At 41.2% G+C, this 19646-nt stretch overlaps 1 protein-coding gene across 6 annotated transcripts in view; it reads right to left on the reverse strand.

The window, feature by feature from the left end:
• The window catches only part of Cep350 (centrosomal protein 350), a 131706-nt gene that overhangs the window by 37298 nt on the left and 74762 nt on the right, over nt 1–19646 (reverse strand). For 3 of the 6 annotated variants that reach the window (XM_029481954.2, XM_029481956.2, XM_029481953.2), the window contains exons 26-29: nt 17367–17513; nt 12991–13151; nt 5555–5677; nt 4325–4524 (exon numbers count right to left, since the gene is read on the reverse strand). In XM_029481954.2, the coding sequence (XP_029337814.1) occupies nt 4325–4524; nt 5555–5677; nt 12991–13151; nt 17367–17513 (631 nt within the window). The remainder of the gene's footprint in view (nt 1–4324; nt 4525–5554; nt 5678–12990; nt 13152–17366; nt 17514–19646) is intronic. The other 3 variants (XM_021177416.2, XM_085842124.1, XM_029481958.2) reach the window with 1 other exon arrangement.

Genomic DNA, 19646 nt, shown 5'->3' on the forward strand with positions numbered 1-19646 from the left:
TCAAACTCAATATGTAATCCAGATGACCTTGAATCTCTGATCCTCCTGCCTCCACCTTCCATGACTGGGTCTGTGGTGCTGACAACTGGCCCAGATTTTCCTGTATGACTGCTGGGTAAACACTCTACCAGCTGTTTCCCTCCCCATTTGTTACTTCTTTTAAAAGTAAGTTAATATTTAGTTTCCTTGGTTGGGGGGTGGGTGGGTGTCTTTTTGTAAAAGTCTGCCCCCTCCCCCATCTTTCTCTCTCTCTCTTTGGTTTCTAAAACTAAGAACTGAATCTAAGCTAGCTGTTGGTGACACACACTTTTAATCACAGCAGTTAGAAGGCAGAGCAGGAGGATCCCTGTGAGTTGGAGGCCAGCCTGGTCTACACCAGGACAGCCAAAGCTATACAGAGAAACCGTGGCTCAAAAAACAAAACACAACTGAACCTTGCTCTAACACTGAGTTAAACCCCCAATCCCCAAAATTGTTAATGCTTAAACCTTTTTTTCCAGTTATAATTCCTAATGTGGTAAATATAGATATGTATAAGCACATCTGCAGACACATGAACAAAAGTGCTTTGTGGTTCTCAACAATTTCGACAAGTATAAAGAGGTCCTGAGCCAAAACCATCTGAGACCTGCTCTGCCGGGACACTTCCCACCTGTGAGTGCTAACTCATAGGCATGAGCAATGGGCTGCAACCAGCAGTGTTCAGAACAGAACAGATAACATCAAAGATAAACATTTTGGTTAAGCAAAGAGTCTGAAACCTGCTGTATTTATAAGTACACACACGATGTATGCATCTATATACACACTCTACCTAACTATGCTAAAGATACCTATGACACTGTTTATAATAGAAATACTAAGTAACAAACAAACAAACAAACAAACAACTAGCCATGCTTCTATCAGTTAGGTAAAATGATACCTTGAACACATTTTTTCCTTTCCTTCCCCTTCCTTCCCCTTTCCCTTCCCTTCCCTTCCCTTCCCTTCCCTTCCCTTCCCTTCCCTTCCCTTCCCTTCCCTTCCCTTCCCTTCCCTTCCCTTTTTCCCTTCCCTTTTCCCTTTCCTTCCTCTCTTCTCTCCTCTCCTCGCCCTCTCCTCTCCCCCTCCCCCACCTCTCTTTTATACAGGGTCCCTTTATGTAGTCCTGGCTGTCCTGGAACACAAAAATGCAGACCAGGTTGGCCTTGAACTCTCAGAAATCCTCTTGCCTCTGCCTTGCAAGTGCTGTGATTAAAGGTACCCCATTTGGCTGGTACAGATCTTTCATGCTGTCCGGTGTAGACTCAACACTTCATTGTCTCCTCCCACACATCTTTGGATGGAGAGTCCCTTTTTTTCTCTGTAAGTCTGAAAGTTGCTGGTGTCATATCAACCTTTCATAAACGGATGGGTCTTTCTTGGGTTCTTTGTCTGTTCATGGTCTCTTTCCATCTCTATGTAACCATCTGTACTGGCTAGTTTTGTGTCAACTTGACACAGCTGGAGTTATCACAGAGAAAGCAGCTTCAGTTGAGGAAATTCCTCCATGAGATAAAACTGTAAGGCATTTTCTCAATTAGTGATCAAGGGGGGAGGTCCCCTTGTGGGTGGTACCATCTCTGGGCTGGTAGTCTTGGTTCTATAAGAGAGCAGGCTGAGCAAGCCAGGGGAAGCAAGCCAGTAAGGAATGTCCCTCCATGGCCTCTGCATCAGCTTCTGCTTTCTGACCTGCTTGAGTTCCAGTCCTGACTTCCTTTGGTGATGAACAGCAGTGTGGAAGTGTAAGCTGAATAAACCCTTTCCTCCCCAGCTTGCTTCTTGGTCATGATGTTTATGCAGGAATAGAAACTCTGACTAAGACACTATTACACTGTTTAAATTAGAAGGCTTGGTATATGGTGAAGTAGGGTCCACCCCTTATGGTTCTTATTAATCAAGGTCTTGCTCTTTTGACCTTTTGTTCAAAAAATTAACAGAGGTCAACAAAACCCTTTTCAGAAACCTTGGTAGGCCTCTGGTTTAAATGGCCTTGGCTCTAGAGATGAGTTCAAGAAAAATAAATATCCTATGATACTGGGTTCATTTGTAATATGAAATTGTTTTGCTGTTTAACATCTAACAAAGCTCTAAATTTTCCCTAACAAAGATCTTGTATTATTAACCTTGTATCAAAGTACTTCATATTTTTGTTTATATTTGCTTATTTATATTCATTGATCTGTCTGCCCATCCATCTATCTATTTATTTATTTATTTATTTATTTATTTATTTATTTATTTATATTTTAATTTATTTTGAAACAGGTTCTCCCTATGAGTGATCTCAGACTATGTAGTTTAAGCTGGCTTCAAAGTCACATTTTCCTACCTCAATTTCCTAAGTACTGGAGTTAGAAGTGTGTGCTACCATGCCTAATTCTACTTGCATCTTTTTAAAAATGGTACTTTTAAAAGCCAATTTTTGTTTGTCTAAGACATATAGTTGAGGGCTTTTTTTACATTAAAACTTACTAAGTATATTATACACAATGGAGTCTTATATCTCTATACGTGTGTATATAATGTATCAGGCTCACCTATTATCCTCTCTGTCCCCTTCCTACTCTTCTGGATCCTTTATTTCTTTCCTACTTTCAAATATTTCTTTAAAAAGATTTATTTTTGTGTGCATGTGTGTCATGTCTATGTGGATGCATAAGGAAGCAAGAAGAGAGCACCGGGTGCCCTGAAGCTGGATTACAGGCAGTTGTGAGACCCCTGACATGGAGTCCTGTGAAGGGTGGGAGGCACCCTTAGCCACTGAGCCATTTCTCCAGCACTGCCCCACCCTGCCCCTTCTAAAGTGACTCAGTTAATATGACAAGGGCTATGTGCAGAAGCATGATGATGTATTTGGTTGTTTTGAGTCAGGGCTTCTGACAGCCCAAGCTGGCTTCAAATTTACTTTGAGGCTGAGACTGACCTCAACTTCTAATCCTCCTGCCTCCACTTTGGAAGCAGTCCTGTGCCATCAGATCCAGGTGCTGGGGGAGGAAAGCGGGGCTTTATGCACTCGAGACAAACATTCCAGCATCTGAATTACATCTCCAGCCCCAAACAACTGGGTTTCAATGTTTGGAATTTCTAACTAGTGATCTTGCTAAACTGACTCGTTATTCTAACAAAGTGCAAATCCAGGGTTTTCCTGTATGCGACAAGGGGTATATGTCTACATGTATGTGCAATTATATGTTCCTACGGATACGTGTGGAAGTCAGGAAAGGTCAGGTGTCCTGCTCTGTCATTCTCTACCTTATTCCTTTGAGACGGTCTCTCACTGACAGAGCTGGCAGTCTCTGCCTGACATTTCTGGGGTTACAAGCAGACATGGATACTTGCCTACCGTTTCACATAGGTACTTAAAGGTTCTATGCTTGCTTGTAAAACAAGCACTCTTACCTAACGCACCATCTCTCTACCACCCAATTCTGGGTTTTCTATGTGTATACCTCTACTAACTGTAAGTAATAAGAATTTTGTGTCTTGCCGGGCAGTGGTGGCTCACGCCTTTAGTCATAGCACTTGGAAGGCAGAGGCAGGCAGATTTCTGAGTTTAAGGTCAGCCTGGTCTACGGAGTGAGTTCCAGGACAGCCTCGGCTATACAGAGAAACCCTGTCTCAAAAAACCAAAAAAAAAAAAAAAAACCAAAAAAAAAAAAAAGAGGATTTTGTGTCTTCCACTTCCTACTCACAGCTTTTAATAGTTTTTCAAGCCTTACTGAACTATCTACAACCTTCACATAATGCTTAATAAACACTTTTAAGGGGAAAATGCTCTGATTTATGACTAAGCATTATATCTACTTTAAGTCTGGGCTTTCTTGTTCTGTGTTCTTGGTTAAAGAAAGTTCCTTTCCATGTGTACTTTGATCTGAGGTTTACCTATGTGATCCTAAGTCTTTTTATGAATCCATTCAAGTGACTATAATTTTTCCTCTTTAGATTTGTATGTATAGTATTCAGGATAGAAAAGAACAGCTTTTTCTTTTCTCGTGTTATTCTTTTATGGATTTAGCATTGAAGTTATATACTAATATCATAAAGCGAGATGAAAATGTATCTCTTTTTTGCATTCTGTGGAAAATAAAGAATACCTGAGTTTTCCTTGTATGAACATCTATTAAGCTTTGACAAGTTGAATTTAAAAAAAAAAAAAAACCTTCACATTTACATTGGCAAGAAGTTACTTAGCTTCTTAAAAGTTGTGCATCAAGTGTAGCTGCACTGCCTTCTTCACTTTTAACCATTCCCATCCAAAAACAAGTAAGTAAAACATGTTGGCTTAGTTTGTATTCGTTACCTTTCTGCTCTGTTCTCTGGCTTTCCAGATCTTTCTTAGGAGTTCTGGGTTTTACTAGTTCTTTGTCCCAGGCAGCCAAAGCTTGTTTTTCCATTTGCTGGATTTCCGCTTCTTCTGCATCCAGACGCCGCTTCCACTCCAGGAGCTCCTCTGCGTGCTGGCGGCGCTGCATGAGCTTCTGTTCTCGCTTCGTCAGGAACCTAGAGTCACACCGGGAGGACAGTTAGAAAGCCCACCTCCAGGCAGAGGTAACTTTGAAAGCTGTCAGTCATGCCTTACCAACAAGCTGTGCAAAAGCAGCCACTCAGACCATTCTCTCCCTGAGCTTAGAATGACAGATGAAAAATGAGCCAACTTATTTTTTTTTAATATGAGAAAATTAGTGTTTTCTTGTAACAGGTTGTCAGGGCAGTGAAGGAAAGCGAGTGGTAAATTCAGACAAGAAAATCTAATGCGTATGTAAACAAACTTGCGTGGCGCTGTCGTTCAGTCACTTACATACTCCTTTTCTTATAGGTGTCTCTTTTTCATAAGAGAGTATGTAAGAAATTTATTTTAAAAGCTCAGACCAGAAAACACACAAAACTTAAAACAATACAAACCAAAAGCAACTATAAAAACAAACCCCAAGGAGCCCAAATACACAAGCAAACAAACAAAAATGATATATATCCCCTTTTTATTTCTATTTTCAAATTCAGGTTTTGCTTTTACCTAAGCAATGCAATGTCAGCTGATGCATCTTTTTGTGTATGAACGCTGAGCACCATTTGATGCCCCAAGCCTTGATTCTCTCAATTTAACCTGATTTCTAAAATCAAATCTTATCTTGGGCCTAAAGGGTTGGGAGAAATTATTGATTTAGGAAAAAACATTTTGGTTAGTTGTGAGGCACTAATTAACTGTCCACATACAGATGCTGTGACAAATACAAGATGAGCAGCTGTTATTACTGCTGTTAGGTCTGTAGTGACGGCTAACCAGGAAAAAGATCTTGCACATCCAACAAGCAATAAAAGGCCAAGAGGAACTGATGCTTCATTCTTAAACATTTATCATGTCATTTAGTGTAGAGACACTAGGGTAAAGTCCATATGACATGTGACAAGAGGCCTCTGGGCTGCTGTTAAACAAACAAAACTAAAAAGAAAAAGAAAAAAGCAAACACAACAAACGAACAGAACAGAGCATGCTCTATCGAAGAGTGCACTGAGAAAGGTGCAAAGTTACCTGACCAACTGGTTGTAGATATACAGCTGGAATTTGGGATGAAGGTTGGGGAAACAGACACTGAGAGAGGCCCAGTGGTGAGACGTAAAGACAGAGAAGAAGTAGTGAACAGGAGAGCAGTGTCTACAAAATAAGGAGGAAGATTTTAAAACCAAGAGATCAAGAGGCAGGAAGAAGGAAAGGGGAAAGCAAAGGAGTTGAATGGAGACCTTTTAATCTGCATCCTGACCATCCCACATTACTTAGGAAGGGACCCCTTATGTGTGGCACACACAAATACATGAGAGACTGTTATGGATCTCATCGATGGATTCTGAATTAATGTGTCTTCTCAAACACTGCATGGCCATCATCTACATTTTCAGGTAAATTTCCTTGATTATGAGAATATAATGGGAAAGACAGTGTGCGGCTAAATACGTCTTCAAGAAACTTTAACACTGAGTAAACACTATGGTCATGACCCAGTGTGTCAGTAACTCTACCCACACATGGAACTTTGAGCAACTGATTTTTGTTGCTGTACCTTATGTATTTTAAACTAAATTACTGCATTTGTCTTATTTAACATTACCATCATGATCTAGCTTGAAAATAAAAATATAATTCAGTAAACCAATTTACAGAATAATTAACTTTGACAACATAAACTTTTAACAGGAAGTATGGAGATATCTTGCTTTTTAAGACTAACATCGGGCCACTTATATAATAATAATTACAAAAAAATCAATACCCATTTTTTGAAATATCAGGATGTACAATTAGGAATAAAATGAGCTGATCTTAATAAATACTGTCAGTGAAGAATGTTATGAACAGTTCAATTGTAAGGCTAAAGATAAGAAAATTCCATATATTAAAGTTTTAAAGGCAGAGGAAAATCGTCTTCATTTGTAGTAGTAAACAGATGTCATACTAGATAAAATGATAATAAGTCCAGTGAGAGTCGGAAAGGCTAACCCTCTTTGACAGAGCATGCTCCTGTTCACATGCAAACAACGGTGACTTGCAGCTAAGGCCACATTTCATTATTGCCTTGGAAGGGCAAGGGTCAGTATCAGTATATCCCAGAAGGGAGAGAATCTAGGGGTGAATCCAGCCGTGGAGTTTTGAAGGGAGGGACATCTTTTTTATACATGTCTTAGAAAATATGTCTGCCATCCCTCTGTTGATTTACACATAGGCAGTATGTCTGCCATCCCTCTGTTGATTTACACATAGGCAGTATGTCTGTCCATCCCTCTGTTTATTTACACATAGGCAGTGTCTGCCCATCACTCTGTTGATTTTTACACATTCACAGTCATTACTATCTGGATCGCCTTGATTTTCTGCACTCAACTTTAAGTAAATGCATTCCTGCACATTCAGAAAGACACTGCAATGTCCCTTGTCATTCTTTATGAATGTACAATAAACTTATTTTGATGCTAATTATCAAAATATCATATAAAACAAAATGCATTTGAAGGTTTAAAAATTGATTTATAGCATTCAAATATCACCCACCCTTTTAAGTGTAAGACTGCTAAACGCATGCATGACCTACACAGAAAGTAAAAGAGTATTGCAACACATAAAACAACTTTTAAAAAATGTATAGCTAACCTTTTTTTGTCTAGCCTTTTACAGAAAACAATTTTCCTCTATCAGAACAAGAACTGACATTTGTTTGTCATTTATTAAAGAGCAAACATATTAAAAATCTCTGTTAAAAATAAAAAACAAGAGAAATAGCTATTATAAAATTAATAGTTTTAAAAGAGTATAAGAAATTATACATTTGAAACATCTTTGCAGAAACACATTTCCTTATTTAATATGTATATACTATATAACTAAAAGTGCCCCTTAAAACCTGACAAAAACCTTAAGATCAAAGGGCTAAGTACCACCATCACCACCACCACACCTCCCTACCCACCACCCCCAACCCCTGCTTAGAGCCAGGAATCCTTTGGGATGCTAAACAGGTAACCTTATGGGAAGGACAGAAACACAAGTACTTGGGGTTTAAGGCTAGAGTGGGTTATATAAAGAGGTTTGGTTTTTTTAAAGGTCAGCAAAAGTCATCTATTAGAAATATAAATCTTACCAAGGGCATTACTATCAGTGAAACATTTAAGGCCCAAAGTAGTGTCATCACTGCAGAAAATGTCATAAAAATCAATTCAGAAAGTTGACAGTAAACAATGAATAAGTTTTCTCCCAAGGGACTAGAGAGACGCTTAGTGGTTAAGAAGAGCACTTGCTGCTCTTGCAGAGGACCACGTTTGGTTCTCTAAATCCACACAGCAGCTTGGGACTACCTATAATTCCAACTGCAGGCTATCTGGTGCCCTCTTCTGGGCTCAAACAGCACCAGTCAAGTATATGGTGTATATACACACATACAGGTAAAACATTCACACACATAAAAATCTGTTTTTTTATTATTTATTTATTTATATTATATGTGTGTACACTGTAGCTGTCTTCAGACACTCCTGTGAGCCACCATGTGGTTGCTGGGATTTGAACTCAGGACCTTTGGAAGAGCAGTCGGTGCTCTTAACCGCTGAGCCATGTCACCAGCCCAAAAATCTGTTTTTAAAAATTTCCCCAAATGTTAATGGTATTGGGAAGGATGACTACTCTTGGGTGTCTTTGCTCTCTACACCACATAGCAGTGCATAGACATAATGTAGTCATGCAGCTTGTAGTGACTGGCTAAAAGGCCTGCACCACTCTCAGGCATTTGAAGGAAGATCTAACCGGAAAAGAGTGATTGTGACACAACTAAAGTCTAAGCAATGAACCTCAACTAAGAAGATGCCTCCATCAGATGGGCAGGCCAAGTCCCGGGAACATTTTCTTGATGGATGACTGAGGTGGGCAGTGACACCCCAGGCAGGTATTCCTGGGCTGTATAAGAAAGCAAGGTGAGAAAGGCATGGAGAAGCAGCAGTGCTCCATGGTCCCTGCTTCATCAGTTCCTCCTTTGAAGGCCCTGTGCTGGCTTTCCTTTACAACTGACTATAAGCTGTAAGGTGAAATAAACACTTTCCTGTAAAAGTTGCTTTGGGCCATGGAATTTATCATAGCAACCAATGAAAACTAGGATGGTAATAAAACCTATGATCCATTATTCCTGGAACAACGCAGGACAGGAACTGCTATGATTTGAATGTGAGCTGTCCACAGGCTTGCTTTCAATGTCCAGTCTTGGGCTTGCAAGACTCCTTTGAAGGCTATAAAGACTTTAGCAAGCAGGCCCGCCTGGAAGAAGATGGGTAGAACCTCTGAAGATTATACCTGCCTCTGGATCACCTCTGCTTCCTCTGTCTCATGTTCCTGCCACCACAGACAAGGTTACCTGCCTTGCCTATGATGATGAACTAAAATTGCTGAAACCATGACCCCACACAAACCTCTCTTCCCTTCAGTTGTTTTTAAAAGGTATTTTGTCACTGTGATGAAAAAAGTAACCAATTTAGGAAGGAAGCATAAAAAATTGTTTAAAAAATTCTCCTTAGTGTGATGGGTCAAACATAGAGCCTTGCCTGTACAACACTCTACCACTGAGTTATGGACTGTCTGTCTGCCTACCTGTGAGACAGTGCCTTTTGTAGTCCTGGCTGGTTATGGAGCTTCGATCCTTTGGCAGCATCTCCCAAGTGCTAAGATAACAAGCAGGCAAAACCATACCCAACTCAGGAAATCCTTGTTTGAAGAAACCTTTCGTTTATGGGATATTCACATATATGTAATATCTGAACATTCATTTCATACTTCCTTTATCTGTGTCAGTGTCAAGCTCTGTCACTCTCTGCTCTACTTCCCTAAGACAGTCTCTCACTGACTCTGGAACTAGGCTATTAGGCAGCGAGCCCCAGCAATTCTCCTGTCTCTACTCCCCACCGCACTAGGGCTACATGGATGCAGACAGCCCTTTTCTGTGGTCTCTAGAGATCTGAACTCAGGTCCCCATGCTTACACAACAAGCACTCTTACCTAAAGGGCCATCTACCTGGTCATTCACTCCCTTTAATTTTAAAATTTTGTCTTAAGCAGGGAAAATTAAGGGGACAAAGAAAGGAAAAAAAGTCCTTTATTCCTGATGAAAGTTGGAAAGAAAAATCTCACTAACAAGGTTATGAATCATGTTTATAGTAAAAACACATTTGACCTCTTTCTGACTGACTTACGTGAGAACTTCCTGACTTTGGACCTATGTTTCTATCTAGCAGCACATGAGCATCTTACTGTTACTCATGAATAACCACCTCATGCCATTTACTGAAGGAAAACCCTTCAAGTAAGAGTGCATCAGCTGGCCTCGGTGGCCCAGCCCTTAGTGTCAGCACTTCTCCCAAGGCACAGCCAGGGGGGTCTCTCAGAGTTTGAGGCCAGCCTGCTCTACATAGCAAGTTCAAGGACAGCTAGACCTCACACACAGTGAGACCCTCTCTCTAAAACAAAACTAAACTAAGTATAACTATTCCGACCTAACTTCGAACCTTTTGAGCAATTCATGTTAACGCCACTAAAATCATGTATATAGTTATTTTGACACTATATTTATATACGTGTGAATATGATTCTTTTAAGAGGCCCTCACACTTAAGCCAGAAAATCCATCTTCCCTTGAATAGGTATGGCCCCCACAGACTCATGTTTAAATGCTTGGCCCATAGGGAGTGGCACTATTAGGAGGTGTGGCCTTGTTGGAAGTGTGTCACTGTGGAGGCAGGCTTTCAGGTCTCTCATGTTCAAGCCACACCCAGTGTGACATACAGTCCCCTTCTGCTACCTTTGGATCAACTCCCAGCTCCTTCTCCAGCACCATGTCTGCCTGGATGCTTCCCACCATGATGATAATGGACTAAACCTCTGAAACTGTAAGCCAGCCCCAATTAAACATTTTCCTTTCTAAGAGTTGCTGTGGTCATGGTGTCTCTTCACAGCAGTAAGACAGCCAGACCAGCTTGAACTTTTTTCTTTGTAGCTTCAGCACTACTATTGGTATTACATGTATGTGCCACCCAAATCTGGATATTTTTTAAAAAATGTTTCCATAGTTTAAACAGTCCAAAATTATGAACTGGCTTTCTTGTAACAGGGAAGCAGGTCTTCACTAGAATTGTTTTACTACACAAGTGAAATTCTTCCTATAGTTTGAAGTATTAACTTTAAAATGGTACTCAACAAAAATCTGTTTTCCTTCCCATACTTAGTGTGTTTCAAGACAGTTATATAGTAGATAGACACTTACAGAGGCAAGAAGCTACTTTACAGCTGTTCTCAATTAAATTAACATTTTATGAGTAACTATCACATATATATATACCTTATATGCTCAGAGCTTATGTACAACCAAACTACATCCAAATAGGAGTTTTCTTTAAAGGAGAAGCCTTAGAGCTGAGTGTGGTGGGGTACATTTGTTATCCCATTCAGTACTTGTGAGGCAGCAGGGTCAGAACAAGAGGCTAGCCTGTGCTACGTAGTAAGCTTCAGACCAAGTTAACCAGTATAGCAAGATCCTTGTCTTGGAGTGTGGCGGCTTCATAAGACTGACCCCTTCTCTGAATTATCAAGAAAAGTGTACCGTCTCCTTTTATTCTTTGTATCTGTTTTCTAAGCACGCTTAATACTTTGGGTCTCTCTAGCAGTTGCAGCTTCCTTGCTTTCTCTAAGGCCCCCTCACTACCATGTGGCTGCTCCTCAGCCATGTATCTGACCTCCATGCCGGCTTCAAGCACATGTCCCTTGTTTTCCCCTTCTCTCCATTCTCCAGGCAGCTGTTGGTATTTACATGTTTCCTGTCCTGGAAGTTGTTTTTTAATTGTAATATAAATTGTCCTTGATCTTCAGAGAGAGGGAGAGGGAGGGAGGGAAGGAGGGAGGGAGGGGCTGTGAGATGGTTCATTAGGGAACAGTGCTTGCTGCCAAGCCTGACGACCTGAGTGCACTATCTCAGATGGGTTGGAAGGAAAGCGTGCATGCCTACAGACTGTCCTCAGGCTGCCATACAAATGCCACGGCTTACTGTTCCCCACCTTCACACACCTTACCACACACCAAAGTGTTTTAAAAATCTTTAAAACATTTAATGGTGAGCTGGGTTGCTCAATGGATAATATGCTTGCAATACAAGCATGAAGACCTGAGTTTAAATGCCCATAATCCGTGTAAAAGGTGGATTACACATACATGGGTAAGCCCAGCATGCCCACAACAACATGTGAAGTGTGGGTAGGAGAACCAAGAAAACTTCTGGGTCACCTCCTCTTGCATATGCAGTGGTAATCAAGAGACTCATCTCAAACAAGAAGGAAGGCCATTGTCTTCTGAGTCCTATACATATCTGTACGCACATGAACAAAAGCACACACACACTTTTTAAAAATATGTTTTAGCAGGCCAGTTGTGGTGGTGCACACCCTTAATCCTAGCACATGGGAGGCAGAGGCAGATGAATTTCTTGTGAGTTTAAAGCCAGCCTGCTCTATATAGCAGGCTCAAGGCCAGCCAGAGCTACATGGACTATGTCTCAAAATAAAGTTGAAAAAATGCTTAAAATAATTTTTTTTAGGTGCTGGGGAGAGCACAGTAAAGTGTGTGCTGCATGAGCTGAAGACCTGATTTGTATTCTCAGCATGACATAAATGTCAGTGATGGTGGCATGTTCCTGTAACCCAGTGTTGGGGTACAGATAGGCTAGTCCTGGGAACTCGCTGGCCATCTCATCTAGTTCAAACAGGGAACTCAAAGTTCAGGTAGAGAACCCTACTTTAAAAAATTTAGGTGGCCTGCAAGCACGTGCTTCCCTCACACACGCACACACGCACACAGACACACACACACACACACACACACACATATTAGAATATAAAAATAACAAAATACCAGCATGCTGGCTCACATCTGTAACCCTAGCACTCTGGAGACTGAGGAGAATTCCCAGAAGTTCCAGGCCAACCAGGGCTATAAGTAGTGAGTTCTAGGTCAGCCTGGGCTATAAAGCAAGATCCTGTCTCTAAACAAACAAACAAACAAACAAACAAACAAACAAACAAACAAAGACAAGTCAGTCCATAACTCAAGAGCATCCCAGCCTCTCTGGGCTCAGATGAAGAACTCATACCCACTCACAAAGCTGAAATTGTCCTTATCTGACCAAGTCTGAGATATGTCACTGAAATAATGATGAGACATCAGGATATAGCATGTACCCTTTCTTCCTTTCTTTTAATATTATCATGAATATATATTTGACTACTAATTTGTTTTTGGTTTTGCTTTCCAAACTACAAAACCTGACTATATTGAGAAAAATGTAGTTAATGGCTGTTTAGATAATCTAGTAATTCTGCTAACATATTTTTTTCTCTCTGTCTACCCTGACGACACCCATCAGTGTGATTAACAGGACACAGAGCAGCACCTACTTCTCATCCATGCGGCTTCTCATGCTCTTGAGCTTCTGCATGATGCTGCTGGTCTCGCTGCTGGAAATAGATATCGGGGAAGGACTGCGGGTCTCCAAGCCGGGTGGCCCAGGACTAGCTGCCTTGTTGTCCTCTGCCTCGTCATCATCAGCAAGAGAGCCCTGCAAACCACAAAGCAGATGCCACTGACCTCGAGATCTCAAGGAGATCTTAAACACAGTCAACACGAGTTTAAACTTAAAATATTTGTAGTAATAACTGAAGTCAAGAGATTAATTACAGAACAGAAATCCATCACATACTTAAAAGTAGTTGGGATGTAAGATTGCCAGATGTGGTGGTGCATGTCTATAGTCCCAGCACTTAGAAAGTGGGTCCAGATGTGGTGGTGCATGTCTATAGTCCCAGCACTTAGAAAGTGGGTCCAGATGTGGTGGTGCATGTCTATAGTCCCAGCACTTAGAAAGTTGGTCCAGATGTGGTGGTGCATGTCTATAGTCCCAGCACTTAGAAAGTGGGTCCAGATGTGGTGGTGCATGTCTATAGTCCCAGCACTTAGAAAGTGGGTCCAGATGTGGTGGTGCATGTCTATAATCCCAGCACTTAGAAAGTGGGTCCAGATGTGGTGGTGCATGTCTATAGTCCCAGCACTTAGAAAGTGGGTCCAGATGTGGTGGTGCATGTCTATAGTCCCAGCACTTAGAAAGTGGGTCCAGATGTGGTGGTGCATGTCTATAATCCCAGCACTTAGAAAGTGGGTCCAGATGTGGTGGTGCATGTCTATAGTCCCAGCACTTAGAAAGTGGGTCCAGATGTGGTGGTGCATGTCTATAGTCCCAGCACTTAGAAAGTGGGTCCAGATGTGGTGGTGCATGTCTATAGTCCCAGCACTTAGAAAGTTGGTCCAGATGTGGTGGTGCATGTCTATAATCCCAGCACTTAGAAAGTGGGTTCAGATGTGGTGGTGCATGTCTATAGTCCCAGCACTTAGAAAGTGGGTCCAGATGTGGTGGTGCATGTCTATAGTCCCAGCACTTAGAAAGTGGGTCCAGATGTGGTGGTGCATGTCTATAATCCCAGCACTTAGAAAGTGGGTCCAGATGTGGTGGTGCATGTCTATAGTCCCAGCACTTAGAAAGTTGGTCCAGATGTGGTGGTGCATGTCTATAGTCCCAGCACTTAGAAAGTGGGTCCAGATGTGGTGGTGCATGTCTATAGTCCCAGCACTTAGAAAGTTGGTCCAGATGTGGTGGTGCATGTCTATAATCCCAGCACTTAGAAAGTGGGTCCAGATGTGGTGGTGCATGTCTATAATCCCAGCACTTAGAAAGTGGGTCCAGATGTGGTGGTGCATGTCTATAGTCCCAGCACTTAGAAAGTGGGTCCAGATGTGGTGGTGCATGTCTATAATCCCAGCACTTAGAAAGTGGGTCCAGATGTGGTGGTGCATGTCTATAGTCCCAGCACTTAGAAAGTGGGTCCAGATGTGGTGGTGCATGTCTATAATCCCAGCACTTAGAAAGTGGGTCCAGATGTGGTGGTGCATGTCTATAGTCCCAGCACTTAGAAAGTGGGTCCAGATGTGGTGGTGCATGTCTATAGTCCCAGCACTTAGAAAGTGGGTCCAGATGTGGTGGTGCATGTCTATAGTCCCAGCACTTAGAAAGTGGGTCCAGATGTGGTGGTGCATGTCTATAGTCCCAGCACTTAGAAAGTGGGTCCAGATGTGGTGGTGCATGTCTATAGTCCCAGCACTTAGAAAGTGGGTCCAGATGTGGTGGTGCATGTCTATAGTCCCAGCACTTAGAAAGTGGGTCCAGATGTGGTGGTGCATGTCTATAATCCCAGCACTTAGAAAGTGGGTCCAGATGTGGTGGTGCATGTCTATAATCCCAGCACTTAGAAAGTAGGTTCAGAAGGATCAAGAATTTGACACCAGGTTGAGCTACCAAGAGTGAATTCAAGGCTAGCCTGGTATACACAGTGAGACTCTCCCTCAAAAAATGACTAAATTTTTATGTTATGCATGTTTTACTACAGAAAGGGGCGGGGAGAGAGCAAAATAAATGTTATATTATATATAATAAGTTATTTTCTTAACTAAGAAAATCCAAAGAACTTGGAAATTTTCTGCCAGTGTAATCAAGCACCCAAATGTCCTCTTTGATTTTTAAAAGTTAAAACACTTAAAAGGAACACAAGGGGATGGGGTGTAGCATAGTGAGTAGTGCTTCCTTAGCAAGTGTGAGCCCCGAGGTTTAATCCCGAGCACTGCTTCAAAATAAAAACATAACAGGCACTATGGGTATATAAAATGTGTATACATTCAAAAAATTATCAAAAGATATAAACTTTAAACATAGCAGGAAAATAAATTTTTAAAACTTTTTTATGGAAAACAGTATGTTCACAGATTTTACAAAATTTACAGGAAAAACGTGGTGAATTACTGGGTTAACCAGCACATTACTTCTAAGAAGCAAGAAGCAAAACCTGAAGCCAGGTATGATGGCAACTGCAATCTCACCCCTGAGGAAGCTGAGGCAGGACTGCCAGCCTCATGACTAACTTGGGCTACAGAGCAAACTGCAGGCCAGCCAGGGCTACGTAACAATCTTATCATTAAAAAAAAAATAGTAAAAACAAACAACAAACCCAACAAAATCCACAGACAACAGTGACACTTTAATAGCTTAATATACCTTTCCCATAAAATTTAAGTTATACTCATTACTTTACAAGAAGATAGGTACAGATCATCTTGTCTGTTTAAATTTCATGAAATTACAAAGCAGACCCGTTCTCTTTTCCTTCCTGCTCCTGAACAAATGAGACCTAAAGTCACTAGAAAGAGAAGCATGTCCCCACCTGTGTCTAGGGGAAGGGTGGGGGGGGACGAGAGCTGAGCAGAGTAAAAAGAATCTAATTCCAGAGCATGGCGCAAGCAGAGGATCCCAGTAACCAGGACATGTTAGTTCCTGTGCAATAAGTGATCAGCACCACGGCCTGAGCACAGACACACATGGGGAGCAGTTAGGACCGCCTTTCCACAGAGAACATCCTAGCAAGCACCACAGTCCACGGGGAAGGACGCCAGGGAGAGAGAAGATAAACAACTGTGGTGCCCTGAATGAGGATGGCCGCAGTAGGCTCACGTTTGAACACTGAGTTTCCAGGTGGTGAAACTGACTGGGAAGGACTAAGAGATGTGGCCTTGCTGCCTCCGAGGAGGTGTGCTATAGGGCGCAGGCTTTTGAGTTTTCAAGAGTTGTGCCATTCCCAGTGTGTTCTCTGCTTCTTGCTTGTGGATCAAAATGTAAACTCTCAGCTGCTCCAACCAACATGCCCGCTACTTGATGCCAAAACCCTTCTGAAACTGACAACCCATTTAAATGCTTTCTTTTATATGTTTCTTTGATGGCAGTGTTTTGTCACAGTAACAGAAAAGTAATTCATTAACACAGTAAAGTCTAGGACATATTAATCAAGTGACCGAGGCACAGTGATCAATTAAAGTCAAAATCAAGGTCTACCTGTTGGTGGCAACAAATACAAAATCACTTACACGATACTCCTACCACAGGTACACAATCTGAATCTAATGTCAAGGGAACACCAGACAAAGCCCATTAGGGAATGTTCTACAAAATGACTGTTGTGCATTCTCATATATCAAGGTCAAGAACCTATTCTAGACTGAAGGAGGAAAAACAAAAAGATACAAAAAAACTTCCACTAGCAATCTGGAGTTGATTTGCTGTAAAGAGCACCATTTTGATAAGTAGGAAACTGAAAGGACTGGAAGTTAAGTAGTAATATATCAGTGTTAATTTGTTGGCTACTTATTTTCAAGCAACTAAGAAAAATAAATTTATCATGGGCTTAACTTTTGATTTTTGAGAGTGTTTCAAAAATCAAAATATGGGAAATTGGGATTTAAAAATTTTAAATTGTTATAAAATCCTGACTATTCCAACCTAGTACTGACACCCCACTGTACCTTAGCAGAGACGCAGGTTTTGCTCTTGCCTACATGTCTCCTTTACTCTGGATAGCTGAGAGGAATACCATATAATGAGAACAGAGCCTCTCCTTTTAATTTTGAGGCATAATGACAGATCAGCAAATCCAAGAATCCAAATTAACCCCACTTTAATTCAAAAGAGAAAGACTTTAAAGCTAAAGAAAGAACCATGTGTTTCTTCCAAGATAACCACATACCACGAGAAGATGTTTTCGAGGCACACAAGACTTTATCCAAGTCATTATTACATCACACTGAACAAACATACCTATCACTTCAGAAGACAAAGTGAGCCAAGATTAACAAGCAACACAGGCAGAAAGCAGATTAATAAAAACTTCATTTAAGTTACCAATTTCTTCTCCCCTGCAGACTTGAGCTTCTCCTGCAGTTTTATGGTGGTCTGCCGGATCCTCTCGATCTCTTCCTGCTGCTTAAGGATCAGCTGCCTCTCTTTCCGGGCTGCCTTATTGGCTTCTTGAAGACGTTTGATTTCTGCCTAACATTTAAAGAATTAGGAAAAGGGACTGAGATTTGAAGGAGATAAATTCAAAGTAGCATAAAGAAAAGAATGAAGTCATCAACAGATTACAGATACAATGTAATTCAAGATAACACCAAAACATTTCGAATTAGTGGAGGGAAAATGTTATAAATTACTCCATCATTCTAAAACAGTTTAGTATGATCTCTCAGCTTTAATAACTATAGTCAAACATGCTGGCAAATTCATAGTCCTTTTTAACCTTTCATATCTTTCACATTTTCCCATAATGTTACTGTATCTTTACATTTACCTGTTTAATAGCTGCACATCAGCAAGCCAATTAGTGTAACCACTATTGCACTGTTAAATTCTTAAATCCTAACATTTCTCACTATCTAAAGAATGCTTTAACTCTATAACTGTTTTATATTATGAACTATTTTAAGAAGTTCCTAACAGTAGGAAAAGCAAATCAATGATAACAGTCTATGGCCCATAATGCAGGGTTTTGTTTTTCGTTTTTAAGATTTATTTATTTATTTATTTATTTATTTATTTATTTATTATGTATACAACATTCTCCCTACATGTATGCCTGCATGCCAGAAGAGGACACCAAATCTCATTATAGATGGTTGTGAGCCACCCTAAGGTTGCTGGGAATTGAACTCAGGACCTCTGGAAGAGCAGCCAGTTCTCTTAACCTCTAAGCCATCTTCTGCCCACTCAATTTACTAATGAGAAAAGCTAATAAAGACACTAAAACCCAGTTATTTTCCTTATTCATGTTTGAGAGTTGTTGGGTTTTTTTTTTGTTTTTAATTATTAGCTATCTGAAAAGTTAACAGTTTAATGGTCTGGATTCATTCTAGTGTGGCATAAAATATATTTTCACTATTCAAATGACCCAAGTTCTCTTCAAGAGTAGCAATGCTCTGAACTGCTGAAGACAGGAGTAAGCATAGTTTGCTTGTTGATAATTCCTTCAAGTAAAAGTGGCATTTTGGAGTGGGGCTGTGTTGTCAGTCTACAATAAGGAAATGCAAACTGAAAGACGACTATCATTAAGAAAACAGGTCAAGAAATGCTAATAAGGACACAGAGAGGGAGAGACCATTACACCCTACGGGTAGGAATGTGAACTGGTGGACCACTGTGGAGATCAGGATGGAGTCTCTTTACACCCTACGGGTAGGAATGTGAACTGGGTGACCACTGTGGAGATCAGGATGGAGTCTCTTTACACCCTACGGGTAGGAATGTGAACTGGGTGACCACTGTGGAGATCAGGATGGAGTCTCTTTACACCCTACGGGTAGGAATGTGAACTGGTTGACCACTGTGGAGGTCAGGATGGAGTCTCTTTACACCCTACGGGTAGGAATGTGAACTGGTGGACCACTGTGGAGATCAGGATGGAGTCTCTTTACACCCTACGGGTAGGAATGTGAACTGGTTGACCACTGTGGAGGTCAGGATGGAGTCTCTTTACACCCTACGGGTAGGAATGTGAACTGGTGGACCACTGTGGAGATCAGGATGGAGTCTCTTTACACCCTACGGGTAGGAATGTGAACTGGTGGACCACTGTGGAGATCAGGATGGAGTCTCTTTACACCCTACGGGTAGGAATGTGAACTGGTGGACCACTGTGCAGATCAGGATGGAGTCTCTTTACATCCTACGGGTAGGAATGTGAACTGGTTGACCACTGTGGAGATCAGGATGGAGTCTCTTTACACCCTACGGGTAGGAATGTGAACTGGTGGACCACTGTGGAGATCAGGATGGAGTCTCTTTACACCCTACGGGTAGGAATGTGAACTGGTTGACCACTGTGGAGATCAGGATGGAGTCTCTTTTAGAACCTAAAATAGAAATACTAAATGACCCAGTTATTCCATCTCACCATATCCAGACAGAAATACAATCCAGCAGCTAAACAGGACTATAAGTCATCAGAATGCAGAGATTTCTGCACAGCTGTGTTTACTGTTGCACATGTAATAATAGCCACAATATGGAACCAGCCCAGAAGTCTCCCCACATATGAATGAACAAAAAAAATGTGGTACATTTATACCATGTACATTTATCAACTATAAATAACGAGATTAAGGCATTTGAAGGAAAATGGGTGGAACT

This window comes from Mus caroli, unplaced genomic scaffold (assembly GCF_978045245.1).
Source record: "Mus caroli unplaced genomic scaffold, Mus_caroli_1 scaffold_1, whole genome shotgun sequence".
Lineage (NCBI taxonomy): Eukaryota > Metazoa > Chordata > Mammalia > Rodentia > Muridae > Mus > Mus caroli.